This window comes from Rhinopithecus roxellana, chromosome 13, assembly GCF_007565055.1.
Source record: "Rhinopithecus roxellana isolate Shanxi Qingling chromosome 13, ASM756505v1, whole genome shotgun sequence".
NCBI classification, from domain to species: domain Eukaryota; kingdom Metazoa; phylum Chordata; class Mammalia; order Primates; family Cercopithecidae; genus Rhinopithecus; species Rhinopithecus roxellana.
Window position 1 is genome coordinate 134,844,114 of NC_044561.1, and position 23,107 is coordinate 134,867,220.

The window sequence follows — 23,107 nt, forward strand, 5'->3', positions numbered from 1 at the left end:
GTGAGCTTTCCAGAGAGAAGAGGAGTGTGACACACTCGATCACAGCTACAGGCTGTTGTCAGGTTTCCATCACAAGGACACACTCAGGGCCTCAACCATTTGCCTCTTTCCTCTAGTCCTTCTCACCATGGTGTGGGTCACACACATTCGTCCCTGCTCAGCTGCCACATTACTTGCCAGAGACCTCATCTCTCTTGTGTACAAAGCCACCATGTCCTAACTGGACCATCTGCCTTCACTCTGTCCCCTCCTTTTTCATCTTCCTTAGAGAAGTTGGACTTTTCCTCCTGAATCTCAAACCAGGGTCTGTGTCTTCCTTGCTTCCAACCTCCTGATGGCTTCTTGTTCCTTACCATCTTCTGGCCCATGTCAACCCTTGTATACCTCACCATACACCCTATTCCTGTTGACTTGCTGGCTCTCAATCTTCTGTGAGGTATTATCCCTGTAAAGACAGGAACCCTGTCTGTCTTGTAAATTCTGTATTCCTGAGCCCTTTCCTGAGCCTGGCACATAGTAGGTGTTTAGTAGACAACAAGGATGAACAGACCTTTGCATTAGTGCACATGCCTGAGGCTGACCCAGCTGGATTCTGTCCCTGCTTACCCTGACTCATCTCGGGTCTGTCCCCAGGGCAGTCTGTCCTGGAATCAAAGACTTTCCGATTTTTTTGAGGCAGTCTGACAATGCTGTTGCTAAGGGCCTCCTCTGAGGGCTGGCTCTGAGAGAACAAAGCTGTATTGTCTAGATCACTGTCCCTGAACTGAGTCTTGGACCCTGGTTAGTGGCAGCACCAAGAAACCTCCACACAAATGGTAAACAGACCAGCTGTCCTGGTTGTGGGTGGTACTGTTGGGAGGTCATGCTCCTAGGAGACCTGGCATGTTCTTATCTCACTTCCCCAGACTGCAGCACTGTTTGGACCTCCGGGGGCTGTCTGAAGCCAACGGGAGTGATCAGCCTTGTCCTCAGCCTAAAGCCCAGAGCTGCTTAGGAAGGCCTCCTTGCAAGACTGGGAGCCTGAGCATCCTTCCTGGATCCCTGCAGTCAGATATTTACTTCTATGAATCAGCACTTTGGAGGCACTTCTGGTCATTGTTGGTGTACAGGTCACAATTCCAAGAACCTTATTGGTGCTGCTTGCCAGTGCAGGAGATGGTGGCTGGTTTAGCCACAGAGAGACTGGTGCAGGCTACCAAATGAGCGCCTGATTGCCCAGTACTGTGAGAGTCAGGAGAGAGACACAGGGTGAGGGAGGCACCTCAGTGAGTCAGGGGAGCAAAGCAGAGCCCTGATCCTCCCAGTGCCAGTCCCTGACTCCCTATCTCCAGCCACCTGTGCAGCGACTGAGGAGGGTGAGGAGGAGGGGGTGTAGGCCATGATGGAGATGTCTCTAGAGCTCTGCTTCCTGAGCCACACAGATTAGGGGGAACAACACCTCTTCCCTGGCCTTTCTTGGAGGAGGAGACTTAATGCGAATCTATCCTGACCCCTGGCTGTGCCCCTCACATAAGATGCTAAGTCTGGTTATTCTTTTCGAGGATCGGGTGGTTGGAAGTTGGAAGAGTGTGGCCCCATCACTGTCCAGGAAACCTGGAAGAACACAGCTGCTGAACTCAATGAACAGTAAAGGGAAACAAGGAGACAAGTGTCTGATTTGCAAGCTGAGGTCAGCCAGGAACTCACTTCCCAGGCTGCCAGAAATCCATGGGTCTCTCTTCGTATTTAATTCCTCACTAAATCAGCACATAAGGGAGAATGCTGGAGCTTGGGAAGAATCAGTTAGCCTATTTGTGTGGTTCACTGGGTATACTTGGAAATGCAGAAATCCCTTGGAATCAGGAGAAAGTGCTGGCTGAGATAAAAACATAAAAAGTAAATACAAGAGAATTAGCCAACTTTGAGCTTCTTCAGAACTAAGGGTATCGGAGCATTTGAGAAGCACGCTTCTAATACACGCACGAAGACATTGTATGTAGTTTGGGATATAAATTGTTCCTCATGCCTCAATCTCTTATGCTCCACTAATATGAACAGGAAAGTTTTATTTCTCTATTTTGTGCATTGGGAAGTCAGGAATAATGTTCTCAAGGCTTTCCACTGAAAAGCACAGGCATTTTCTCTGACCTCACAAAATCCACAGAAATGACCAGGAGTGTTTTCATAATAACATCATATAACATCATTGACTAGCAAACAATTGGAATTATGTAAAAACTAGAATACTTCACTGGTAGTCAGTTAAAAATACAAGGAGCAATTATTAAAATATTTTATCCTTTTAAACAAATGGAACACTACTTACATTAACTTTAAATGACAAGGGCATCAAGGTGTATAAAACCAGATCAAACAAGGTTTGATCACCATTGTGCAAATATTAAAAACAGAAATTAAAAAAATGCATCCAAATGAAGAAAGGTACTTATTCTGATTGCTTGGGATAAGGTCGCTTAGCAGAGAACTTGGTGATTTTAGTACTTTTTGATTTTAGGCATAAAAGGCATGTATTGATAATTGATAATAGGCATGTATTGCTTTGAGAGTAACTTGATAAAATAAACTTTAATAATATCCACATAGAGAGTTTATTCTCTTTGTTCTTAGCTCAGAAGGTCCATCATTTGAAGAAGCTTATTTCTGGAGGAAATGAATTTAGACTCAGCCTTTAGATCTGATCCTGCTGTTTGTTTTTTTGTTTTTAATATAAAACAATTAACTTTTGCTTTCTCTGATTCAATTCCTGCAAATCACTCTCACATTCCCTCCACTTCAGGGCACAAGAAGGGATAGAAATCAATTCAGACCCTTCCCTTCTCCTTTCTATGGCTGCTCCCCATGTAGGCTGTCTTGGGAGCTGGCGTGTCTGATCATGTGATCTCCACATCACAAGGACCCAGGGAGGTTTTTGTCTTGGTTCCTCTTATGAGTCTGTCACTGTGCTGAGCACCACTATAGTACAGTGAGCAGTAATAGTCAGCCTCGTCCTCAGGCTGTGCACCTGACAGTGCCAGGGCAGCTTTGCCCCCAAGGATGGAGCCTGAGAACCGGGCAGGGGTCCAGGAGTGTTTGCTGCTTGTAGCATAAATCAGTGCCCTGGGGACTTGTCCAGGTTTCTGCTGGAACCAGTTTGGATAGTGACCACTGGTGACTGCTCCAGTGCTGAAAGCACAGGTGAGAGTGACTGTCACTCCTGGGGACACAGTCAGTGAGGCCTCCTGAGTCACTACAGCCTGAGAATTGGACCCTGAAACAAAAAACAGACACATGTTAGGAATTAGAAGGGGAGACACAAGGATCCCTCCCCAAGGCTGGTATTTGAAATCTCTCTTAACCTGGGCAGCAAGTGAGGAGGAACTGGAGGAGGAGCAGAGTCCAGGCCATGGTGCTGATATTGGAAGAGACCCCTGGCTCCAGAGCTGGGGCTGGATTCTGATGGCTCTTTATCTCCTATTGAGCTCTGTGCAGGGAGGGGGTGTGTTGTGTGCTGCTGTATGCAAATCTTTACTGCCTTTATCTCCACCTAGGTCCACAGTCCTGAGAGCAGCTACACTGTGAGGGGCCAGCCCAGGGTGGCTGTGTGCTGTGGATTTGCCCTGTGGGAGGAAGCAGCTGCTCTAACATTTACATGAGTCAGTGAGCAACTGTGCAGGGTTCATTCAGTTTGACTCTCTTGAGCCTCTTACAATCCAAGAGACCCCGACCGCCCCCTGGTGGCTCTCCTGGACTGAGAATGCGTGGTCTTTCACTTGTTTAACAAACAACTGTTGATTTATCTTTGGACATCGCCACAATATTTTCCAGGTCAATTCACACCCATTACTTGTCTATTCTTCGCTCATTCCTATTTGTTCTACTTTCTCTTGCTGTTGCTGAAATCCTGCCCCGTGACTAGTTCGATTTTAGTTCTATGTGGTGTTGCTATCTGAATGTTTGAATGACTAAACAATTGTTTTAATGACATAACTGACTTTTTGAAAGTTTTTGACTTTTTGTGTCGAGCATTATATTAAATGAACAGCTGGTTTAAGTGAGAATTTTTTAAATAATTTACTTTAGAGAATTTTTAAAAAGAAATTGACCAAAGATGGAAGAAGCTTGGAGTTTCATTGTCAATTCAGTGGAAACTCAAGTGAGCCATGAGGATAATCATCAAGGACTACATAACAACCCCACTCTCACCCACCCCCTCACTCAAAAGTCCTCTGGTCACCAAGCCTGGGTGAGCTTTGCTGGCTGGCAACGCTTCCTACATAGAATCACACATTGTTGCCAGCAGAATGGAGCATTGTCTATTACTCCACTGGGAGAGGACAACTGGATGCTTGTGCTTGGAATTCTCCTGAACTCTGCCCATGTGTCTCTTCCCTTGAGTTATTTTAACCTGTATTATTTTCCTGTAGAAACATTATATTAATGAATGTCAGTTTTCAGTGAGTTACGTGAGTCCTTCCAGGGAATCATGAGAAGCGAAGGGCTGTTGGGAGCCCTTATCTTACAATCAGCTTCAGAATTGAGAGTGCTCTTGGGAATCTTCAGACCTCTCAGGTTCCAATCTCACATTATTCTCTTTTTAACTTCAAAACAAGTTTTATTTGGGAAGAATTTCTCATTTTGTCAAAGCTGCAGGCAAGCTTCTTTCACAATTACACTTCTAGAGATCTAGTAGTTTCAGAGATGTCAGTGTTCAAAGATATGTTTTAAAATCAATAACAAAACCAAACCCACACCAAAAGGCAATCACTTTTTGATTGGTTTGGAAGGGACAGGCACTGATTTCAGGTGTTCTCAGAAATAGGCTCACCACTTCCTTGGAAAACGTATAGCAGGGAATCAGTGGCCACAGAAGGAAATGTCTTTAAATATGTTAGTTATTTGGACAAGACAATTCACTCCTTAGAAAATGAAGTAAGATTAAAAACTCCCAGCTGGCAAAGTATGCAGCACAGCACCAGTTTTACAGAGGGATTACAAGATCTTGGGTTCAGTAGCTGTTAGCTTGTAGCACACAAAATGAGAGCAGTCACTGGAAGTGGAAGGAGAATGATGATGAGCAGGGCGTCTCTCACAGTCTTATTCACACTTTTAACTTGCTAAATGGATATCCTATGTTCTGCAGCATCTTGAGAGAATGTTTGAGAGAGTTCAAACAGCAACAAAAGCCATCTATATTATTCCCCAGAAAGTCCATATTTGAAAAGAAAGAGAGACCTGTTCAGGGTTCCCATGGAGGACTGTGCCTCCCATTCACTTCTGTCTCCAGGAGATACAAGACATTAGCCAGAGTGTGCTCTACCACAGTGTCCCAGCCCATGTCACTCATAGGGGAGTAAGTGAGATCCTTTGGAAGACACTTGCAGCACAGTCCAAAGTTAATGCAAACCATGCAGCTGTTTTCCAGTGAGATGACTGGAAATCAACTCCCTCAAAAATATCTTTTTAAGCAGCATCTTAATTGATACAATTTTTATACAATATTACTTTACTGTGCAGAATCTGTTTTAGGTTTTCTGTGCTTTATCCAAAATGTCTTTTTCTTCAAAATACAAATAATTCTTGTACTATATCAAACCCTTATCTTTGTAAGTATCAGGCAATAACTTGGCTGTCTTTGTGTCTTCAGAAGGATTCATATAAATCCCAGGATCTCTCCCTGCCCAAGCTAGAAGAGTACTGCTTTTCTGTGGACTGGTGGAATTTGGTTCCCTTTTGCTCTGCCAAGAATAGCTAAATTTATCATAACCTAAGGGAGATTGATGTTTACCTTAGGGCTGAGACCAACCCAGTCTGGCAGTAGTGTCTGGTGACAACTCATTTATGGTGATTTCAAAGTACCAGGTCCCTTTCTATGCCCTGTGAGAGGCCTTATAGAGTAGTCCTTCCTTCCAACCACAGACAGCCAGCTGGCCATTGGAGATCTTTACCTGGGGAGCTCAATCAAGTTAAGCTAACAAAACCTGTTCATAGAAGCAGTCACTATGGAGGTTTCCAGGAATAAGTTCTCCTGCCTGAAAAGTCTTCAACCTTCTGAGGACCAAGAGTGTGTGGATCAGGCTCAGTTAGAATATAGCAGTAGCCATCTTTGTTAAATGGGTGTTCTAAAAGGTGTAAGGGGGAAGGCTCTGAGCAGAAAGCAAAGGGTCCCTCTGGACCTTGTTGGTGTTCTCTGAGATCTCATCCTGCTATTTGCACTGAGCTCCTCTTCCTCTTTTCTGCTGCTTCCTGTTCAGTTCCCCCATTCGGATTCCTACTCACAGACCAGGCACTGCTTCGCTTTTGGTTGTCATAAACAGGATCTGTGTTACCAAGGTCCTGATCCAAAAGTCCACATCTTGGGCAATCGTCTTTCAGGTCTTTACTCCCTGGATCCAGGTGCTTCTTTACCAAGAATAAATCTCCTTCTTTCCTCATTGTTTTAACAATGTTATTCAGCCTAGTCATTTCCCCAGGTGTCTAATGGTCATCATGCACTCCCATTATTTATCCAGAAATGGTATCATATTCATCCTGTGTTGGGGACTCCCATGCCAGGTTGACCAAAGCACTGAGGGACATTTCCTTCATGTTTGGTTGCTTCTGGATGAAATATGCCACTATCATTGACATATCTTTGCCAGATATATCAACTATGAACCATTTTCATAGGACAGCAGATGCCCGTCTCCAGCTGTAGAGGCTGCTACCACTGCCACCAGCTTCATCTCCACTTCTTTGGCTATTGTTGCACTAGTGGCAGCTCCCGGACTGGGTCAGGCACTCACTGCTACCATCATGGTGACCCCCAGACTTTCTCATGTTATTTTGTGTCACCTGCGATGAAGCACCTTCAACTCTATTGGTCTGTTAAGATGCTGTGGGGCTTGCACAGAAGGAAGGGTGTCCTGGAGACTCAGGCACACTCTCCTAGTCCTGTTTGCTTTTATTCTTCTTGGAAGTAGAGAAACTGCACTGAATATAAATCTTTTTCTTTTTGACTGTGTTAAATTATTCAAACACAAAATACACAAAATACAACATTTTAACCATTTTCAAGTGTATGCTTCAGTGTCATTAAGTAAATTCACATTGTTGTATAAGCACAGTACCAAGATTTATCTCCAGGTATTTTTCATCTTCCCAAACCAAAATTTCATACCTGGAAAACATCATTCTACTTTTTGCCTCTATGCATTTCACTACACTAGATACCCCATAGAGGGACAAGCAAACAACTTTTATCCTTTGAAACCAGCTTATTTCTGCTGGCATCATGTCTTTAGGGTTCATCCATGCCATTGCATGGGTCAGAACTTTCTGTTTAAGGCTGAATAATATTGCCTTGTGTGTGTATACTATATCTCGTTTATCCAATAGATGACACTTGGGCTGCTTCCACCTTTTAGGTATTGTGAATAATGCTCCTATGAACAAGAGTATATAATTGTCTCTTTGAGATCCCGCTTTCAATCTTTGAGGCACATTCCCAGAAGTGAAAATTCTGATAAAATGGTAATTCTGTGTTTAGTATTCTGAGAAACTGTCACCAAGGCCGCCACAGTGGGTGCATTATTTGATGGTCCCTCCAGCAATGCATAACAGTTATCATTTCTACACATCTTTGCTAGAACCTGTTATTTTCTATTATTTTGGCAAAGCCATCTTAATGGGTGTGGGTCCTGATTTTGTTTTGGGTTGTTTCCTGTCTGCTCAAATATTGAAATGTAAGAGATTTATTTTCTCTTTCTTTCTTTCTTTCTTTCTTTCTTTCTTTCTTTCTTTCTTTCTTTCTTTCTTTCTTTCTTTCTTTCTTTCTTTCTTTCTTTCTTTCTTTCTTTCTTTCTTTCTTTCTCCTTCTTCCTTTCAGTCTGTCTTTCCTTGCTTTATTCTTTCTTTCTTCTCTCTCTCTCTCTTTCTTTTTGTAGAGACAGGGTCTTGCTTTGTTACCCAGGCTGGTCTTGAACTCTTGACCCCAGGCTATCCTTCCACCTCAGTCTCCCAAAGTGCTAGGAGTATATGCATGAGTCACCATGCCCAGCCACAAGATAATTTTACATGGTGATTTTTGTATTCGGAACCATTAACAAATACATTTAATCATTCTGACAAAGTTTCCTTTGTGGGACTTTTAAGGGTATTCTCCATATGACATTAAATAAAATGAAAACAGAGATAATTTCACTTTTTATTTCTAATTTTATTTCTTTCCCTTGCCTAATTACTCTAGCTGGGTCTTCCAATGCTGTTTTTCACAGAAGCAGTGAAAATGTGCATTGTTGCTTTGTTCCTGAGAGATATTACAAAAACATATCTTTGGTCTTTCAGATTGCATATGATGCTAGTTGTAGGATTTTCGTAGATGGCCTTTACTATGTTGAGGTAGTTTCCTTCTATTCATAGTTTGTTGAGTGTTTTTACCACGAAAGGGTGTGGAGTTTTGTGAAATGATTTTCTGTAGCCAGGGTCTTACTGCATTACATTTGAAAAAGCCACTCTGCTTCACACCCACCCCTACCCCCTCTATTGTATGCCTAGTGTTAGAGAGGAATAAATACTTTGTGTTTTCCAGGGGAAAAGGGTCAGTCCATGAGAAACACAGCAGTGGTCACCTGTGTGATGGGATGGGGGAGCAGGATAGGCCCTCATAGGTACAACTGTGGACTCTGCTTCAACCATAGTAGCTGTTACTTCTGTATAGGTGTTGACTGGGATGGAGCTACCCCTGTTACCCTGGACTCAGACACGGGCAAGGGGTCCAGGAAAACAGAGGAATGTACCAGAATCAGAAGCAATAAGGTGAGGGGACTAGGCTCAGACTCCTGTGAGTAGTTTGGGGTGACTGTTATAGCAGGTGACCCCATTTGTCCCAAAGTTGGTGGCAGTGGTAATGAGTCTCAAAGAAGCCAGTTTCTGCCTCACTCTGACCTCCTACTGCTGATGGCCCCCCTTCCTGTAGATTGATCAGGAATGACTCCTTCATAACCCCCAAATTTAGAAGACCAGCTTGATTTCTATGGGTGGCCTCAGAGTATCCATTAATAGGTTTTAGATGAAAGGAAAAGGCGTGCAATTGTTTCTTCATGCAAATCAGCCCCCTCTTCTTGTCTGCCAGCTCCTTCATAGAACCTCAGTCCAGACAGTCACTAGAATACATTTCCCAGCTGGGGTGGAGAAGGCCAAATTGGCTGAATCTGGTTCCCTGTGAGGACACAGCTGCTGACCCCAGTGAGCAGGGAGCAGATGATACAGGGTCACAGCAGGATGATTTCCCAGTTGTTCTTATCTGTTGACCCCTCAAGGACAAGCCTACAGCACATAGTGCTGCCCCAGTAGCAGACCTGCTGAGCCCTTCAGTTGCTCTCTGCCTTTGTCTTTTTCTTCTGCATGAAAGATAATGAGTGTAAGGGCCTCTGTTGAGCTGTATTTGTAGTTAGTGCTCTGCACAGAATTCCTGTGTCATCACATGTCTGTTTGGTTCATGCTGTTATTTTTAGTAAAGCCCTGGAATCTTAGTCTCACTGAAGGAGATTCTCTGACAGACATCAGAGCAGAGAGCCCAGTTCGGTGATGGGGAAGCCAGCAGAATTGCAGGCCTGTGGCCGGAGATGTCTCCTTCTCCACTCAACAGTGTGGCACCTTTTCAGACTGCCAAGCTCTGTCCTGGAAGCTCTGGGCTCTCAGGGTGGGCCTCTCCCTACTCTCAGCCCACCCACCTTCAGCATCAAAAGGTCCCTAGAGTTTGGTGTCTCACTGGATGTTGCGGGGAGTCAGGGACCCCAATGGAGGGACCAGTTGGAGCCATGGCAGAGGAACATAAATTGTGAAGATTTCACGAACATTTATCAGTTCCCAAAATTAATACTTTTATAATTTCTTATGCCTGTTTTTACTTTAATCTCTTAATCTTGTTATCTTCATAAGCTCAGAATGTACATCACCTCAGGACCACTATTGTATAAACTGATTGTAAAATATGCGTGTTTGAACAATAAGAAATCAGTGCACCTTGAAAAAGAACAGAATAACGTGATTTTCAGGGTACAAATAAAGACAACTGTAAGGTCTGACTGCATGAGGAGTGGGGCAGAATGGAGCCATATTTTTCTTCTTGCAGAGAACCCATACACAGACATGCAAGTAGGGCAGATATGGCTGAATTCTTTTCCAAACAAGGAATATTAATAATTAATACCCTGGGGGAAGGAATGAATTCCTGGGGGAATGTCTATAAACAGCTGCTCTGGGAGTGTCTGTCTTCTGCAGTTGAGATAAGGACTGAAATACATGCTGATCTCCTGCAGTACCCTCAGGCTCACTAGGGTGGGAAAAAACCTCTGTTTTCTGTTGTTGAAGGTGTTTATCAAGACAATATGTGAACATAGACCCTCATCAGGAGGTTTTGGCTTTGCCCTTTGCCTTGTGATCTTTCGCCCTTTGCAGCATGCGATCTTTGTGATCTACTCCCTGTTCATACACCCCCTCCCCTTTTAAAGTCCTTAATAAAAACCTGCAGTTTTGTGGCTCAGGGGACATCAAGGATCTACTGATATGAGATGTCACCCCCAGTGGCCCAGCTGTAAAATTCCCCTCTTTGTCCTCTTTCTCTTTATTTCTCAGACCAGCTGACACTTAGGGAAAATAAAAGGAACCTACATAGAAATAATGGGGGTGTGTTCCCCCAATAACTGGACAAATGGAGAGCCATGCTGAGCTCTTCTATTTCTTACTTATTTACCCCTGGCTTAAGCCACACTGTATGGGAACCGAGTAGTCCCCTTGCATCTGGTTTTGAAAGGCTTATGAGGTCTCTCATCCAGATCTCTGGCTGCAGCAACCCCAGCAGAGGTCTTGAGTCTGCACACTTGAAGAATAATAGAAAGAAGAATTATGGAAGTGAGTAGGCATTATTGATTGGGAATCTTTTATCATTTATTTATTGCTGACTTGCTTTTTGAGGGTAGCTGTGTTAGAGAAGCTCTGTCTTCATCTCACAGAACTGGCATCAGTAAGAGGAGGTCAGCCCCAACACTCCATCTTCCAAGTCTTGAATCCTGTGAGGAGTTGACAGATAAACTACAGGGCACCCAGGTAAGTTTGCATTCCAAAGAAAAATATTGTGTGGGATATACTAACCCACACTAATTCTTTGTCATTGTTTTACTGAATTCAAATTTAACTGACCTCCAGTGTTTTTATTTGATTAATTGCAGAATCCTACCTCCAGGCTACAAGCACTCCCTCTCTAACCAAGGCCTACTGCGTGGAAGGCAATCATAAAGCGGTTCAGGATTCAATGAGGTCACACTCTCAGGAATTAAAAAATGTTGGTCAATAGTGAGGCTGCAGTTGTACTAAATCTTGATACAATCTATCAAAACCTCCAGGATACGGCAAAGGCAGAGCTAAGAGAAAAATTTAGCATTAAATTCACACATCAAAACGCCTAAAAGAACACAAACAGAAACTCTGAGGTCACACCTCATGAAACTGGAGGATCAAAAACAACGCAAACCCAAACTCGGAAGAAGAAAAGGAATAACTAAGATTAGACCACAACTAAATAAAATTAAAACAAAAACAATACAAAAGATAATATGTACATAAACTAAAAAACCTAGAGAAGATGAATAAATATCTAACTATACACAACCCTCCTAGATTAAACCAGGAAAATGTAGAAACTCTGAACAGACTAATAACGAGCAGTGAGATAGAAACAATAATTTTAAAACGTCAACCCCCAAAAAAGTCCAGGACCAGACAGATTCACATTTGAATTCTACCAGACGTTGGAGGAAGAATTGGTATAAAGTCTATGACAGTAACTGTGATGGTTAATATTGAGTGACAACTTTATTGGATTGAAGGATACAAAGTATTGATCCTGGGTGTGTCTGTGGGGGTTTTTGCCAAAGAGATTAACATTTGAGTCAAGGAGCTGGGAAAGACGGACCCGCCATTAATCTGGGTGTGCACAAGGTAATCAGCTGCCAGCATGGCTAGAATATAAGCAGACAGAAAGATGTGCAAAAGAGACTGGCTTAGTCTCCCAGCCTACATCATTCTCCTGTGCTGGATGCTTCCTGCCCTTGAACATCGGACTCCAAACTCTTCAGTTTGGAACTTGGACTGGCTCTCCTTGCTCCGCAGCCCGCACACAGCCTATTGTGGGACTTGTGATCCTGTGAGCTAATACTTAATAAACTCCATTAGTTCTGTCCCTCTGGAATACTGACTAATACACTAATCCACAGGACGGGGAAATAGGAACTCCTTCCTAAATAATTCTATGAAGCCAGTGTCACCCTGAATCCAAAATGAAGGAAGGACGTAACGAAACAAGAGATCTACAGACCAATATCCCTGATGAACATAGATGCAAAAATCTTAAACAAAATACTTGCTAACCGAATCCAACAACTATCAAATCACAGTCCACCATGATGAAGTGGGTTTCTTATCAAGGATGCTTGGAGGGTTTAACATACAAAGTCAATAGATGTAATATATCACATAAACATAATTAAAAACAAAAATCACATGATTATTTCAATAGATGCAGAAAAAGTATTTGACAAAATCCAGCATGACTTCATGATTAAAACCCTCTGCAAAATTGGCATAGAGGAGACATAGCTTATGGTAATGAAAGCCCTCTACTGCAAGCCCACAGCCAACATTATACTGAACAGAAAGAATTTCAAAGCATTTCTTCTGAGAACTGGAACAAGGCAAGAGTGCCCATTTTCACCACTTCTGTTCAACATAGTACTGGAAGTCTTAGCCAGAGCAATTAAACGAGAGAAAGAAATTAAGGGCATCCAAATTGGCAAAGAGGAAGTCAAACTGTCACCGTTTGCTTATAATATGATCGTATACCTAGAAAACCTTAAAGACTCATCCAAAAATCTCTGAGAGCTGGTGAATGAATTCAACAAAATTTCAGGATACAAAATTAAGACACACAAATAAGTAGCTCTGCTACACAACAGCAACCAAGCTGAGAATCAAATCAAGAACTCAACTCCTTTTACAAATAGCTGCAAAAATAAAAAATACTTAGGAATATTCCCCACCAAGGAAACGAAAGACCTCTATAAAGAAAACTACAAAACACTGCTGAAAGAAATCACAGATGACACAAACAAATAAAAACACATCCCGTGCTCATGAATGGGTAGAATCAATATTGTGAAATGATCATACTACCTAAAGCAGTCTAGAAATTCAATGTAATTCCTATCAAAATACCAACATCATTTATCACAGAACTAGAAAAAACAATCCTAAAATTCACATGGAACCCAAAAAGAGCCCGCATAGCCATAGCAAGACTAATAAAAAAACAAACAAACAAACAACAACAACAACAGCAAAATCAAATCCAGAGGCATCAGACTATACTCTAGGACACACTGTTCAACAAATGGTTCTGGGATAATTGGCAAGCCAAATGTAGAAGAATAAAACGGGATCCTTATCACTCAACTTATACAAAAATCAATACAAGATGAATCAAAGACTTAAATCTAAGGCCTGAGACCAAAAGATTCTAGAAGATAACATTGGAAAAACTTTTCTAGATATTGGTTTGGGCAAAGACTTCATGACCAAGGTCCCAAAAGCAAATGCAACAAGAACAAAAATAAATAGATGGGACTTAATTAAACTAAAAATCTTCTGCACAGCAAAAGAACTAATCAGCAGAGTTAACAGACAACCCAGAGTGGAAGAAAATCTTCACAATCTATATATCCAACAAATGACTAAAGTCTAGAATCTACAAAGAATTCAAACAAATTATCAAGGAGAAACTAAACAATCTCATCCAAAAGTAGGCTAAGGATGTAAATAAAAATTCTTAAAAGAAGATACACGAATGACCAACAGACATAAAGAAAACTGCTCGGCATCATCTAATGATCAGGGAAATGCCAATCAAAACCACAATACAATACCACCTTAATACTACAAGAATAGCCAATATTAGATGTTGGCATGGTTGTGGTGAAAAAAAAAACAACAACCACTTTTACACTGTTGGTGGGAATGTAAACTGGTACAACCACTATGGAAAACAGGGTAGACATTCCTTAAGGAACTAAAAATGCATGTACCCTTTCATCCAGCAATTTCATAACTAGCTATGTATCCAGAGAAAAAGAAGTCATTATACAGAAATGATACTTGCAGAAGCATGTTTCACAGCAGCACAATTTGCAATTGCAAGAACATGGAACAAGCCCAGATGCCCATAAATCAACAGGTGGATACAGGAAATGTTATACATAGGCATATCATGGAACACTACACAGCCATAAAAAGGAACAAAATAATGGCATTCACAGCAACTGGAAAGGAACTGAAAACTGTTATTCTAAGTGCAGTAATGCAGGAATTGAAAACACAACATTGTATGTTCTCACTCATAAGTGGTAGATAAGCTATGAGAACACAAAGGCATAACAATGATACAATGGACTTTGGGGACTCAGAGGAAACGGTAGAAGGTGGGTGAAGGATAAAAGACTATTCACCGGGTACACTGTACACTGCTTGGGTGATGAGTGCACCAAAATCTCAGAAATTATGATTAAAGAACTTATTTATGTAATCAAACACCACCGGTTCCCTAGAAACCTATTAAAATAACAAATTAATATTTAAAAAGAAAAAACCCACTAAAATCCTTAAAAACCCGAATAAATGAATAAGGAAATAAATCGAATATGAGAACCTCTTCCGCTATAGAGAGAACCAGAGGCAAGAGATGAGGAAGGAAGAATCCCGACAAGCCCTCACAGACTCTCCTGTCACCTTAGATGAACATCACTCCAAGAGTTTCATTTTGATGGATGATCAATTCAAACTTTAAAATAAATAAACAAAATCAGGAATAATCAACGTAACGGCCCTCAAAGGTAGTAATGATCCCTCTATGGAATGGGTGCAATTCAGCAAGCACAGGAAGAGACTCAAAAGAAGTGTGCAGAGTAAAAGAAGCCAGAACAAATGGAAAGATAATGCTTGATAACACTGATACATTCCAGAAAATGGAAACCAAACAATATTGAGAGAGACAGATCTGTGGCTGCACAGGAGAGCACTGAGGAAGGGAGGGAGGGAGATGACAAAGGGTCATGAGGGGTTGCTGGGGTTGGTCACAGGTTGCATAACTCCCTGTTGGTGGTGATGTATTCAAGGATCAAAAAAATGTCAAAATGTGTATACTTTCCTATTATAAATCTGGGTGTTTTATTAGATGTGCATTATTCCTACATGAAAGGAGTTTTATTTAAAAAAGAATGGGTTGGGGAGAAAAGAAGCAGAGGGATTCACACTGGAGAGCAGGGGGAGGAAGACACCACTCTGGAAACTCCTGGAAATGGGAAAAGGAGGATGACGGAGACAAAGTTTCCCCACCAGAGGTGGGTCTGTGATGACGCACATGGACCTGCCACCTCAGCCTAGGACCTCAGTGCAGACACCCTGTGTCCCAAGTTGCAGGGAGCAGGATGTTCCTTTTCCTGGACACTGTGTTGCTGACTCTGAGGACTAAAGGGGAGGAGGAGCCTCCACTCTCATGCAGGGCCCTGGATGTCCCTGGACCCATGAGGGAAGCTGCAGCAGCAGAAGCCACAGGCCAGCCCTGAGCAGCAGCTGCCGGGGGCTCACCCTCCTGGAAGAGGAGGAAGGGGGTTCTTGTCTCACTTCCCCCTGGGCCTGGAGCACTGTGGCACCGCTCAGGCTGTCATCCCATGCTGCGCAGTAATAATCAGCCTCATCCTCGGTCTGGAGCCCGCTGATGGCCAGGGAGGCTGACGTGCCAGACTTGGAGCCAGAGAATCGGTCAGGGACCCCTGAGGGTCGCTTATTATTATCATAGATGAGGAGTTTGGGAGCCTTTCCTGAGAGCTGCTGGTACCAGTATACATAATTACTTCCGATGTTGGAGCTGCTTCCAGAACAAGAGATGGTGACACTCTGCCCAGGGGGCCCAGACGCTGAGGGTGGTTGAGTCAGCACAGACTGGGCCCAGGATCCTGGAAGCAAGAGAGACACAGACATGGTGATTGACAAGAGACAAAATGAGACAAGAGGAGAAAGCAGGGCCCCATGGGCTTCCCAGGGACCACTCTTGGTCCCATATCCTGTCACCTGCACAGTGAGTGAGGAGGGTGAGGACGAGAGGGAAGCAGGCCATGCTGGAGATTGTCCTGAGTCCTGTCTTCTCTAGCCACAGCTGAAGCTGAGCTTCCCCCAGATCTCTCCTTGTCTTCATACTCTGAGAGGGGGAGAGTCCATGTATGCAAATCAGACCTCCCAGCTTTGTGACCCCGCCCTGAGCCCCGGGTCAGGCTTCTAGGCTTGAGGATGTCAGGGGGTGGCAGGGGTGGCTCTTTGTGGTCCCAGGGGGTGGGGAGAACACAGTTGTGAGCCCTGAGCTGAGGACAACTGGCAGAACAGGTGGTTGGTTCTGCTCCTTTCACCCCCAGTCTTCTCAGAAATGGTCACCACACGCCCCCTAGTGTCCAGACTAAGACAAACCGTCCTATGATCAGGTAACCAGAGTGGCTGAGATACACTGCTGCCTTCCCCCATTCTGTCCACTGCTCCCACTCCCAACTCCAGGCCCGGTAAAGTGGCACCTGTGTCACCCTCCTTTGATCTCAGGGCAGTCTTCACGCTCTACCGGACTCCTCAGGAGTGGATCTGTCCATGGTTCTTTGGTTGTACATTGTAGAGGACTCAGGTGATGGCTACACAAAGTCCTTTTATTGCAGAATCAAGCCCATAGTGGAGACCGGCCCCCTGGACTCACTTCCCCTCCTGTGTTGGACACGGGGTCCTCTCCTCTCATGTGGCTCCTTCCTGGTGGCCAGAGCTCTCCTTCCTCTGTGGATCCTGCAGCGCTGATGAGCTCTTCCCACTAGGATCCCCTGGGGAGGGATTCTCAGAGGGTTTTTCTGGTAAATCTTTGTTCTCCCTCTACTTCCCCAGATTTGCAGTCACAGTCATCTGGATACTGTGACCAGGGATCTTGCCTGGGAGTCTGTCCTCCAAGCACCGAATGCCAGTCTGTGGGGGATCTTGGCAAATGTTTTTGGAGGGTCTCGCTTATGAGCAAAAACAGCAAAGATGTTCAGTCTTTGAAGATGGGAAGAAATAAAATTTTAACTTGGTTTGATGACCAGAGTCTGTCCTCAGGTGAGCCTGACATGTGATAGCTCTTAGCATCGAGCCCCCAGCTAGGATTTCCAGGGAAAAGTCATGGTTCAAATTCAGTAGTGAGTGTGGTGGGGGTGGCTTGAAGGTGATAGAAATTATTCATCTTTCATCTGTAATGACATCTAGAATCCAATAAACTAAAAAATAAGCTTAAGAAAAAAGATAATTCTGTTAATCAAAATGGAAAATGAAATAGATGATGTCTATGACTGCATGAGTTCTGGCATGATACACCCTGGACTCAACAAATATTTGTTTGGGGAATTTTATGGGGATGGAGGAAAACAGCTAGATGGTTATGTTGATATTTACACTGGTGAATGTATCACCAGGTAGTTCCTGTACAATTAGATTTTTTTTTTTTTTTTGAGACAGAGTCTTGATCGGTTGCCCAGGCTAGAGTGCAGAGGTGCGATCTCAGCTGAATGCAACCTCTGCCTATCAGGTTCAAGCAATTCTCCTGCCTTAGCCTCCCAAGTAGCTGGAATTACAACCATGTGCCATTGTGCCAGGCTACTTTTTGTATTTTCTTAGTAGAGATGGGGTTTCACCATGTTGGTCAGGCTGGTCTCGAACTCCTGACCTTGTAATCAGCTCACCTCAGACTCCCAAAGTCCTAGGATTACAGGCATCAGCCATCACACCCAGCCACACTGAGATTTTAAATGCTCCATTTAAACAACCAAATAGTGAGATTTATTATAGACATTTAAATAAAACCAATCCATATATGTAACTGAAGTAAAACGTACGCTGTATTTTGGGATCACATTTCAAGGGTGTCATTATTTTAAATGTTCCTTTTTGTGATAGCCAAGTTTTTTACATAATTTTTATAGTTTTTAAAATGTTTATTGTGCTTACATAACACACCAGGCATATTAAGTTTTATTTATTTCCAAGTAGAAACGAGCTATTAGATCTGGGCTCTGCTTCCTGTTTTCTTCTCATTGCTTTTTCTTTGGTGATGCATAGATGGTCACAGTGAATTTTGTTTTCCTTTCCTCCCACTGTAATGAATGGGGGTCGCCGACGCTGAGCGGTGTCTCACATACAGGACAAGGCTGCCCATGGCCCCCTCCCCGCCCACGGATGCGCTTCCTGGTGGATGCCCCACCAGCTCTTAGGCTGAGGACAGAGAGAAGAACAGGTCCACAGCTAAGGAACCTGGACACCCAGAGGCTCTGGGAGGAAGGGGCAACTCCTGGGACAGTGAGTGCTGAGCAGAGGACACTGACTATGGATTTTTTATGTGATCCTCCACAGGGACCCTCACAGATAGACCAAAACTCCAGTCCCTGTGTGTCTTCAGGGTCCTTGTGGGTCCTCCTTTTGTAACTGCTCTAGACCCTGGGCCTCCTCCTCCTATGAGACACAATGGACAATCTCCTCTTCAGGCTGCACCCTCTTTACCACATCTGACCCCACACCCGTCTCCTCATTCCCCCATAAACCATCCCCTGCTCACTTCCATTAACATTTTTGCATCATTCTGGGACCACAGCCTACCCAGGGGTGTCTCTGTAGGATATCCATATTGCAGAGAGCTCAGCCCTTTGACAGGACCGCTGTGCTTGGGCCACCTAAGGCTGAGCATCTCTCTTGCTTCTCTTCTGCACCAGCTCTAGGTCATGCCACCTCTCAGAATGCTGAGCCCACGTTTTCTTAAACATCAGACTTCCTCTCTCACATTCGGGTCTCTGGGTCACACAGGCTGGATTCCACTTTCTTGTCATCTCTCCAACAGTTTCAGTTCAGGAAATGGTCAGCATGCCTGCACCAAAAGGAGGGGACACCTTTGGGACCAGGTCAAAGGCTACTGGACTTCGGGGTCACACAGGCTGGATTCTTTTTTGTCATCCCCACCTCATCCACACCCACAATGTGTGGTCAGCTCCTTTTGCTTCTAGAAACAAGTTGATTCTCTTTACATTGGGAGATCAGTAAAAAAAGGAGTTATTGTTACTGAACCCTTGCTTTGCTTTCAGTAACACAAGTGACAGCAGAAGCCTTGACATGATCTAGTGTTGGTCACAGGCAGGGATAAAGGAGGGATGGGTAGAGAGGATGAGTGGGGTAGATCTTCTCTCATTTGCCCGTGGAACAGGAACCCTTGGTAACATGGAGTCAGGATGCAGCTGTGTGACAGTGATAAACAGCCTGTCCTCAGGCTGGAGCCCGGGGGTTGTCCAGGAGGCTGTGGGAATAAGCCCAGAGTCGGAGGATCATGCTGGGACCCCTGAGGGACCATCACTGCTGTCCTAGGTCACAAACGTAGGTGCTCTTTCTGGGAGGGAATGCCCAGTGTTTCTGTGGCTCCCCGTGCAGAAAACGGTGACATTGAGATGGGGACTCCTCAAGAGTTTCCTTGGGAGGAGTCACTTGAAGCACATATTGGGCAGTTTCTGTACCGGGATATTCCACAGACTCACCACTAGACCCTGACTCAGGGAGAAGCTCCAATGGTGTAAGAGAGGACAAGAGAACACAGTCCCTGAAGGATCAGGAAACCCACCCTCAGCAGTCGCCGTGGTCCTGAGTGGGATGAGCTGCAGGAAAGTCACATCCCTGGGACCTACTTCCCCCGTGGCCAAGGAGCAGCCTCAGCCTTGTCTCAGCCATAGTGGAGCCTCCCCTTGACTCTCTCATGTCCTACATAGAGGTTCACTGGCCTCAGGTCCACAGTTACCCTCAGACCTAACCCCATCTCCTGACATTTCCACTGAAATGCAGGTACCCAGGACTGAGCCAGGTCAGCACTGTATCTGGAATTCCTCCTTGACCTGCGTCCTCAGGCAGCATTTCATATTTGAGTGCCTTCTTCCTGGGACAAAGTGAGCCTCAGACAGCCCTGAGAACAGACTACTAGGGATGGAAGGGGAGGTCTCTGCTTGTACGCTGGAAGAGCAGAGTCTATGCTGCAGGGGACTGTTCACCTGCTACCATGTCCCTAGGTTCTGACCATGCTGTGAACTAGGAAAGGCTCATTTTGCTTCTTTCAAGAAAAAAATAGTCCAGCTCCACAGACACTGGTGTTAGCACATATGGACACGCAGGCAACACTTCAGGGTCATCAGGTGCTTTGGTTTTGTTTTGTTTTACTGAGACTTCAGAAGGATGGGAAATTGAGAGAAGAGTCTTTTACAGCTAGAAAGTACTTCCAAATGTAGTTTGTGTCTAGGCTGGTTATTTTAAAATTTAAAAACTGTTATGGAACAAGATGCAGATCAGGGTGAGGTTTTTGTCCCACTTCCCCATGTGTGTGTGTCACTGTGAGAAGCATTGTTGTGCCAAATCATACAGTAATAGTCAGCCTCATCCTCAGACTGGAGCCCAGAGATGAGTAAAATCCCTGCATTGGCTGAAGCATCTTTGGATCCAGAGAAGTGACTGGGAACTCCAGAGCCCTGGTGCTTATCTGAGTCTGTGTAGTAGCTCAGAAGATACCGGGGAGCACTCCCTGGCTTCTGCTGGTACCAGAATATCCTGTAGCTACCAACATTGATGCCACTGCTCAAGGTGCAGGTGAGTCTGGCTGATGCTCCAGGAGACGCTGAGAGGGAGGTTGGCTGAGTCAGCACAGGCTGTGAGAGGGAACCTGGAAACACAGGCATTTATAGGTTTTAAGGTAGAAACCAGGGTGACATGTTTTAGCGATCTTTGACAGAAGAGTCAGAATCAGGCTGGTTGGCTGACCCTGGTCTCTGAGTCCTTTTCCTACCTGTACAGTGAGAGAGGAGCAGGAGGAGGAGAGGAGTCCAGGCCATGGTGGACACAGCCTCTTTCCTCGCAGTGGGGCTGGGCTGCCCCAGGCCTCCTTTTCTTCCCACCGCAGAGGAGGGGCTGCTCATGCAAATGTGTTTCCACCCAGGGACTGCCCAGCCCCTCCCTGAGCCCTGGGGATGCAGCTCAGCTCATTCTGCAGACTGAGCAGGAGGAACATTTGCTTTTCTTCTTGCAAGGCCCTGGGAGGAAGCACCTGTTGAGACCATACACAGGTCCCTGCTCAGGGATCTCTGCCAGGCCAGAGGGGACACAGCTGCTGAGTCTCCATCAGTGAACACAGGGCCCAGCCCCCAGGCCTGGATTTCTTTGAGTGAATAGTCCTTACGTGTAGAAGCTGTGCAGGAACCACAGGGCAGTTCCAAAAGATCTGATGCTGATCCCAGAACACACACTTTCCCATGACTCAGAGACTTCAGAACCCAGCTGGTCTCTGCAGCTCTCCAGTCAGTGTCTGTATTCACATATCCATGGTCTGATTACTAGACACTGCTTCTCTCATCCTATTCATTATTACTGTGATTTCTCACTCCCAGAAGTAGTCTTGGTCTGTGGGATATGCAGCCACATACATATATGACATTTAAAGTTGTCAGCACCCCCGCATGGCATTCTAGAAACATCTAATTGCCCACATGTGCCATCAGGGTGGGCATTATGAAAAAGGGGTCAGCTGAGGAGCTAGGTTGAAGGGCAGCTAGGGGTTGTTCACAAGGACAGTGAATAATGAGAATTTTCCAGGAAAAATAAATGATCCGTGACATGTTAAAGGCAGTAACTTAGCAAAAGTTGTATATCTAATGGTTTCATATGTTTTATAGAGATTTGACTCAATTTTGTGATGTAGGAACATTCAGAGATTTTGTAGACTTTCCTTTACCAGTGAGTGGTGTGACCATATTTCTCTATTTAATGAAGTTAGCCATTATCTCCCTAAGTGAAACATCACTTTCTTCACAGTTGTGCCCTATTTTTTGGTAAACAATTTGTCCTGGATGTTATACAATTTGTTTATATCTTGATATTGCCACCTTTATTTTTTTTACTGGATGCTTTCAGGTTATTTGAAATATCAGTATTTATTTTACCTGCAAAGTGCTCTGGCAAGTACTGAATGTCTCAGGAGACAAAGGCAGAGACCATCACTTCTCAATGTAGCCATGTCTACTCTTGTGCTAACTGTGCAAGTGGGCCCTGGATTTCTAGACTCACAAGGTGCTTAATGAATAATCTAGAATAAGAATCACTCATTTTTCACAAGCACTCTCTCCTTAAGGTATTCGGAGAGAGATCCCTTTCAGATAGATGAGGCAGGGAGGGTACTACCTGGCTTAAACCCCTTCAGTAACTCATCATTCTTATTACAAAATCCAAATCCTGTAGCTTCTGAAACATGCCCTTCGCACTGCGGCCCTTACACACCCCCACAGCCCAACTCACAGGCCCTGCCCTTGCTTTTAGGGCTCTAGGCTCACTCGCTTCTCTGTCCTGGGAAACCCTGAGCTGCTGTCTTTTCCACGTTCTCCACACCAGCTTCTCCTGTGCCTGTCAGGAGAAGATGGCCTTCTATGGGAAGTCAAAGTATAAGCTTACATTTTGTCCACATTATACACCTGTTAAAAGTGGAACAATCACAAACAAGGATATTTTAAACACTGGTTAGCATGGAAACTTTTGAGTCTTACAAATATAAAGAGAATTCTCTAATGAATTGTTTGCACCCATCAGCCAACTTTGACCATCATGAATATGGTTCTTCTTGTTTAATTTTTCAACCCATTTTACCGATCAACTTTCTCTGTCCCTAGGTGATTTTTACAACAGATCAAAGAAGCAGTAAAAGATACTTGGTACATAAAATAACAAATATATACATTTGAAATGTTCCATAATCCTTGTGACTTAAAGCAACACATTCCAAGGACCCCCACACTACTTGATTTGTTTTTTAATCATTCATGTCTAAAGTTAATTTACTGTAGAAATTGGGAAATGGGAGGAAGTACAACGAATGCTAAGATTTGCAGATGCAGGGCTCACAGCATTGCATATAGGATTAGAATAAAGTTCAGATGGGCATCTACATTCCTAATTATTTATTGGTTTTACCCAGTTCTCC

General features: G+C 44.1%; 2 protein-coding genes and 3 gene segments (V, D, J or C); all 5 read right to left on the reverse strand.

The window, feature by feature from the left end:
- The window catches only part of LOC104672491 (immunoglobulin lambda-1 light chain-like), a 605,026-nt gene extending 601,545 nt beyond the window's left edge, over positions 1 to 3,481 (reverse strand). The window contains exons 1-2 of the mRNA XM_030914094.1: positions 3,336 to 3,481; positions 2,942 to 3,247 (exon numbers count right to left, since the gene is read on the reverse strand). Coding sequence (XP_030769954.1) covers positions 2,942 to 3,247; positions 3,336 to 3,384 — 355 coding nt within the window. The 5' untranslated portion in view covers positions 3,385 to 3,481. The remainder of the gene's footprint in view (positions 1 to 2,941; positions 3,248 to 3,335) is intronic.
- Positions 1 to 20,987, reverse strand: part of LOC104674967 — a 611,567-nt gene extending 590,580 nt beyond the window's left edge.
- Positions 1 to 23,107, reverse strand: part of LOC104671035 — a 724,295-nt gene that overhangs the window by 617,991 nt on the left and 83,197 nt on the right.
- LOC104674970 (immunoglobulin lambda-1 light chain-like) overlaps positions 1 to 23,107 on the reverse strand; it is a 651,096-nt gene that overhangs the window by 596,183 nt on the left and 31,806 nt on the right. For 2 of the 4 annotated variants that reach the window (XM_030914089.1, XM_030914088.1), the window contains exons 1-2: positions 16,135 to 16,288; positions 15,713 to 16,019 (exon numbers count right to left, since the gene is read on the reverse strand). The exons of 1 other annotated variant lie outside the window; for it this stretch is intronic. In XM_030914089.1, coding sequence (XP_030769949.1) covers positions 15,713 to 16,019; positions 16,135 to 16,258 — 431 coding nt within the window. In that variant the 5' untranslated portion in view covers positions 16,259 to 16,288. Of the gene's footprint in view, positions 1 to 15,712; positions 16,020 to 16,134; positions 16,289 to 23,107 lie in introns of those variants that run through there. One more of the 4 variants, XM_030914090.1, reaches the window with a different exon arrangement.
- Positions 1 to 23,107, reverse strand: part of LOC104674962 — a 66,613-nt gene that overhangs the window by 17,518 nt on the left and 25,988 nt on the right.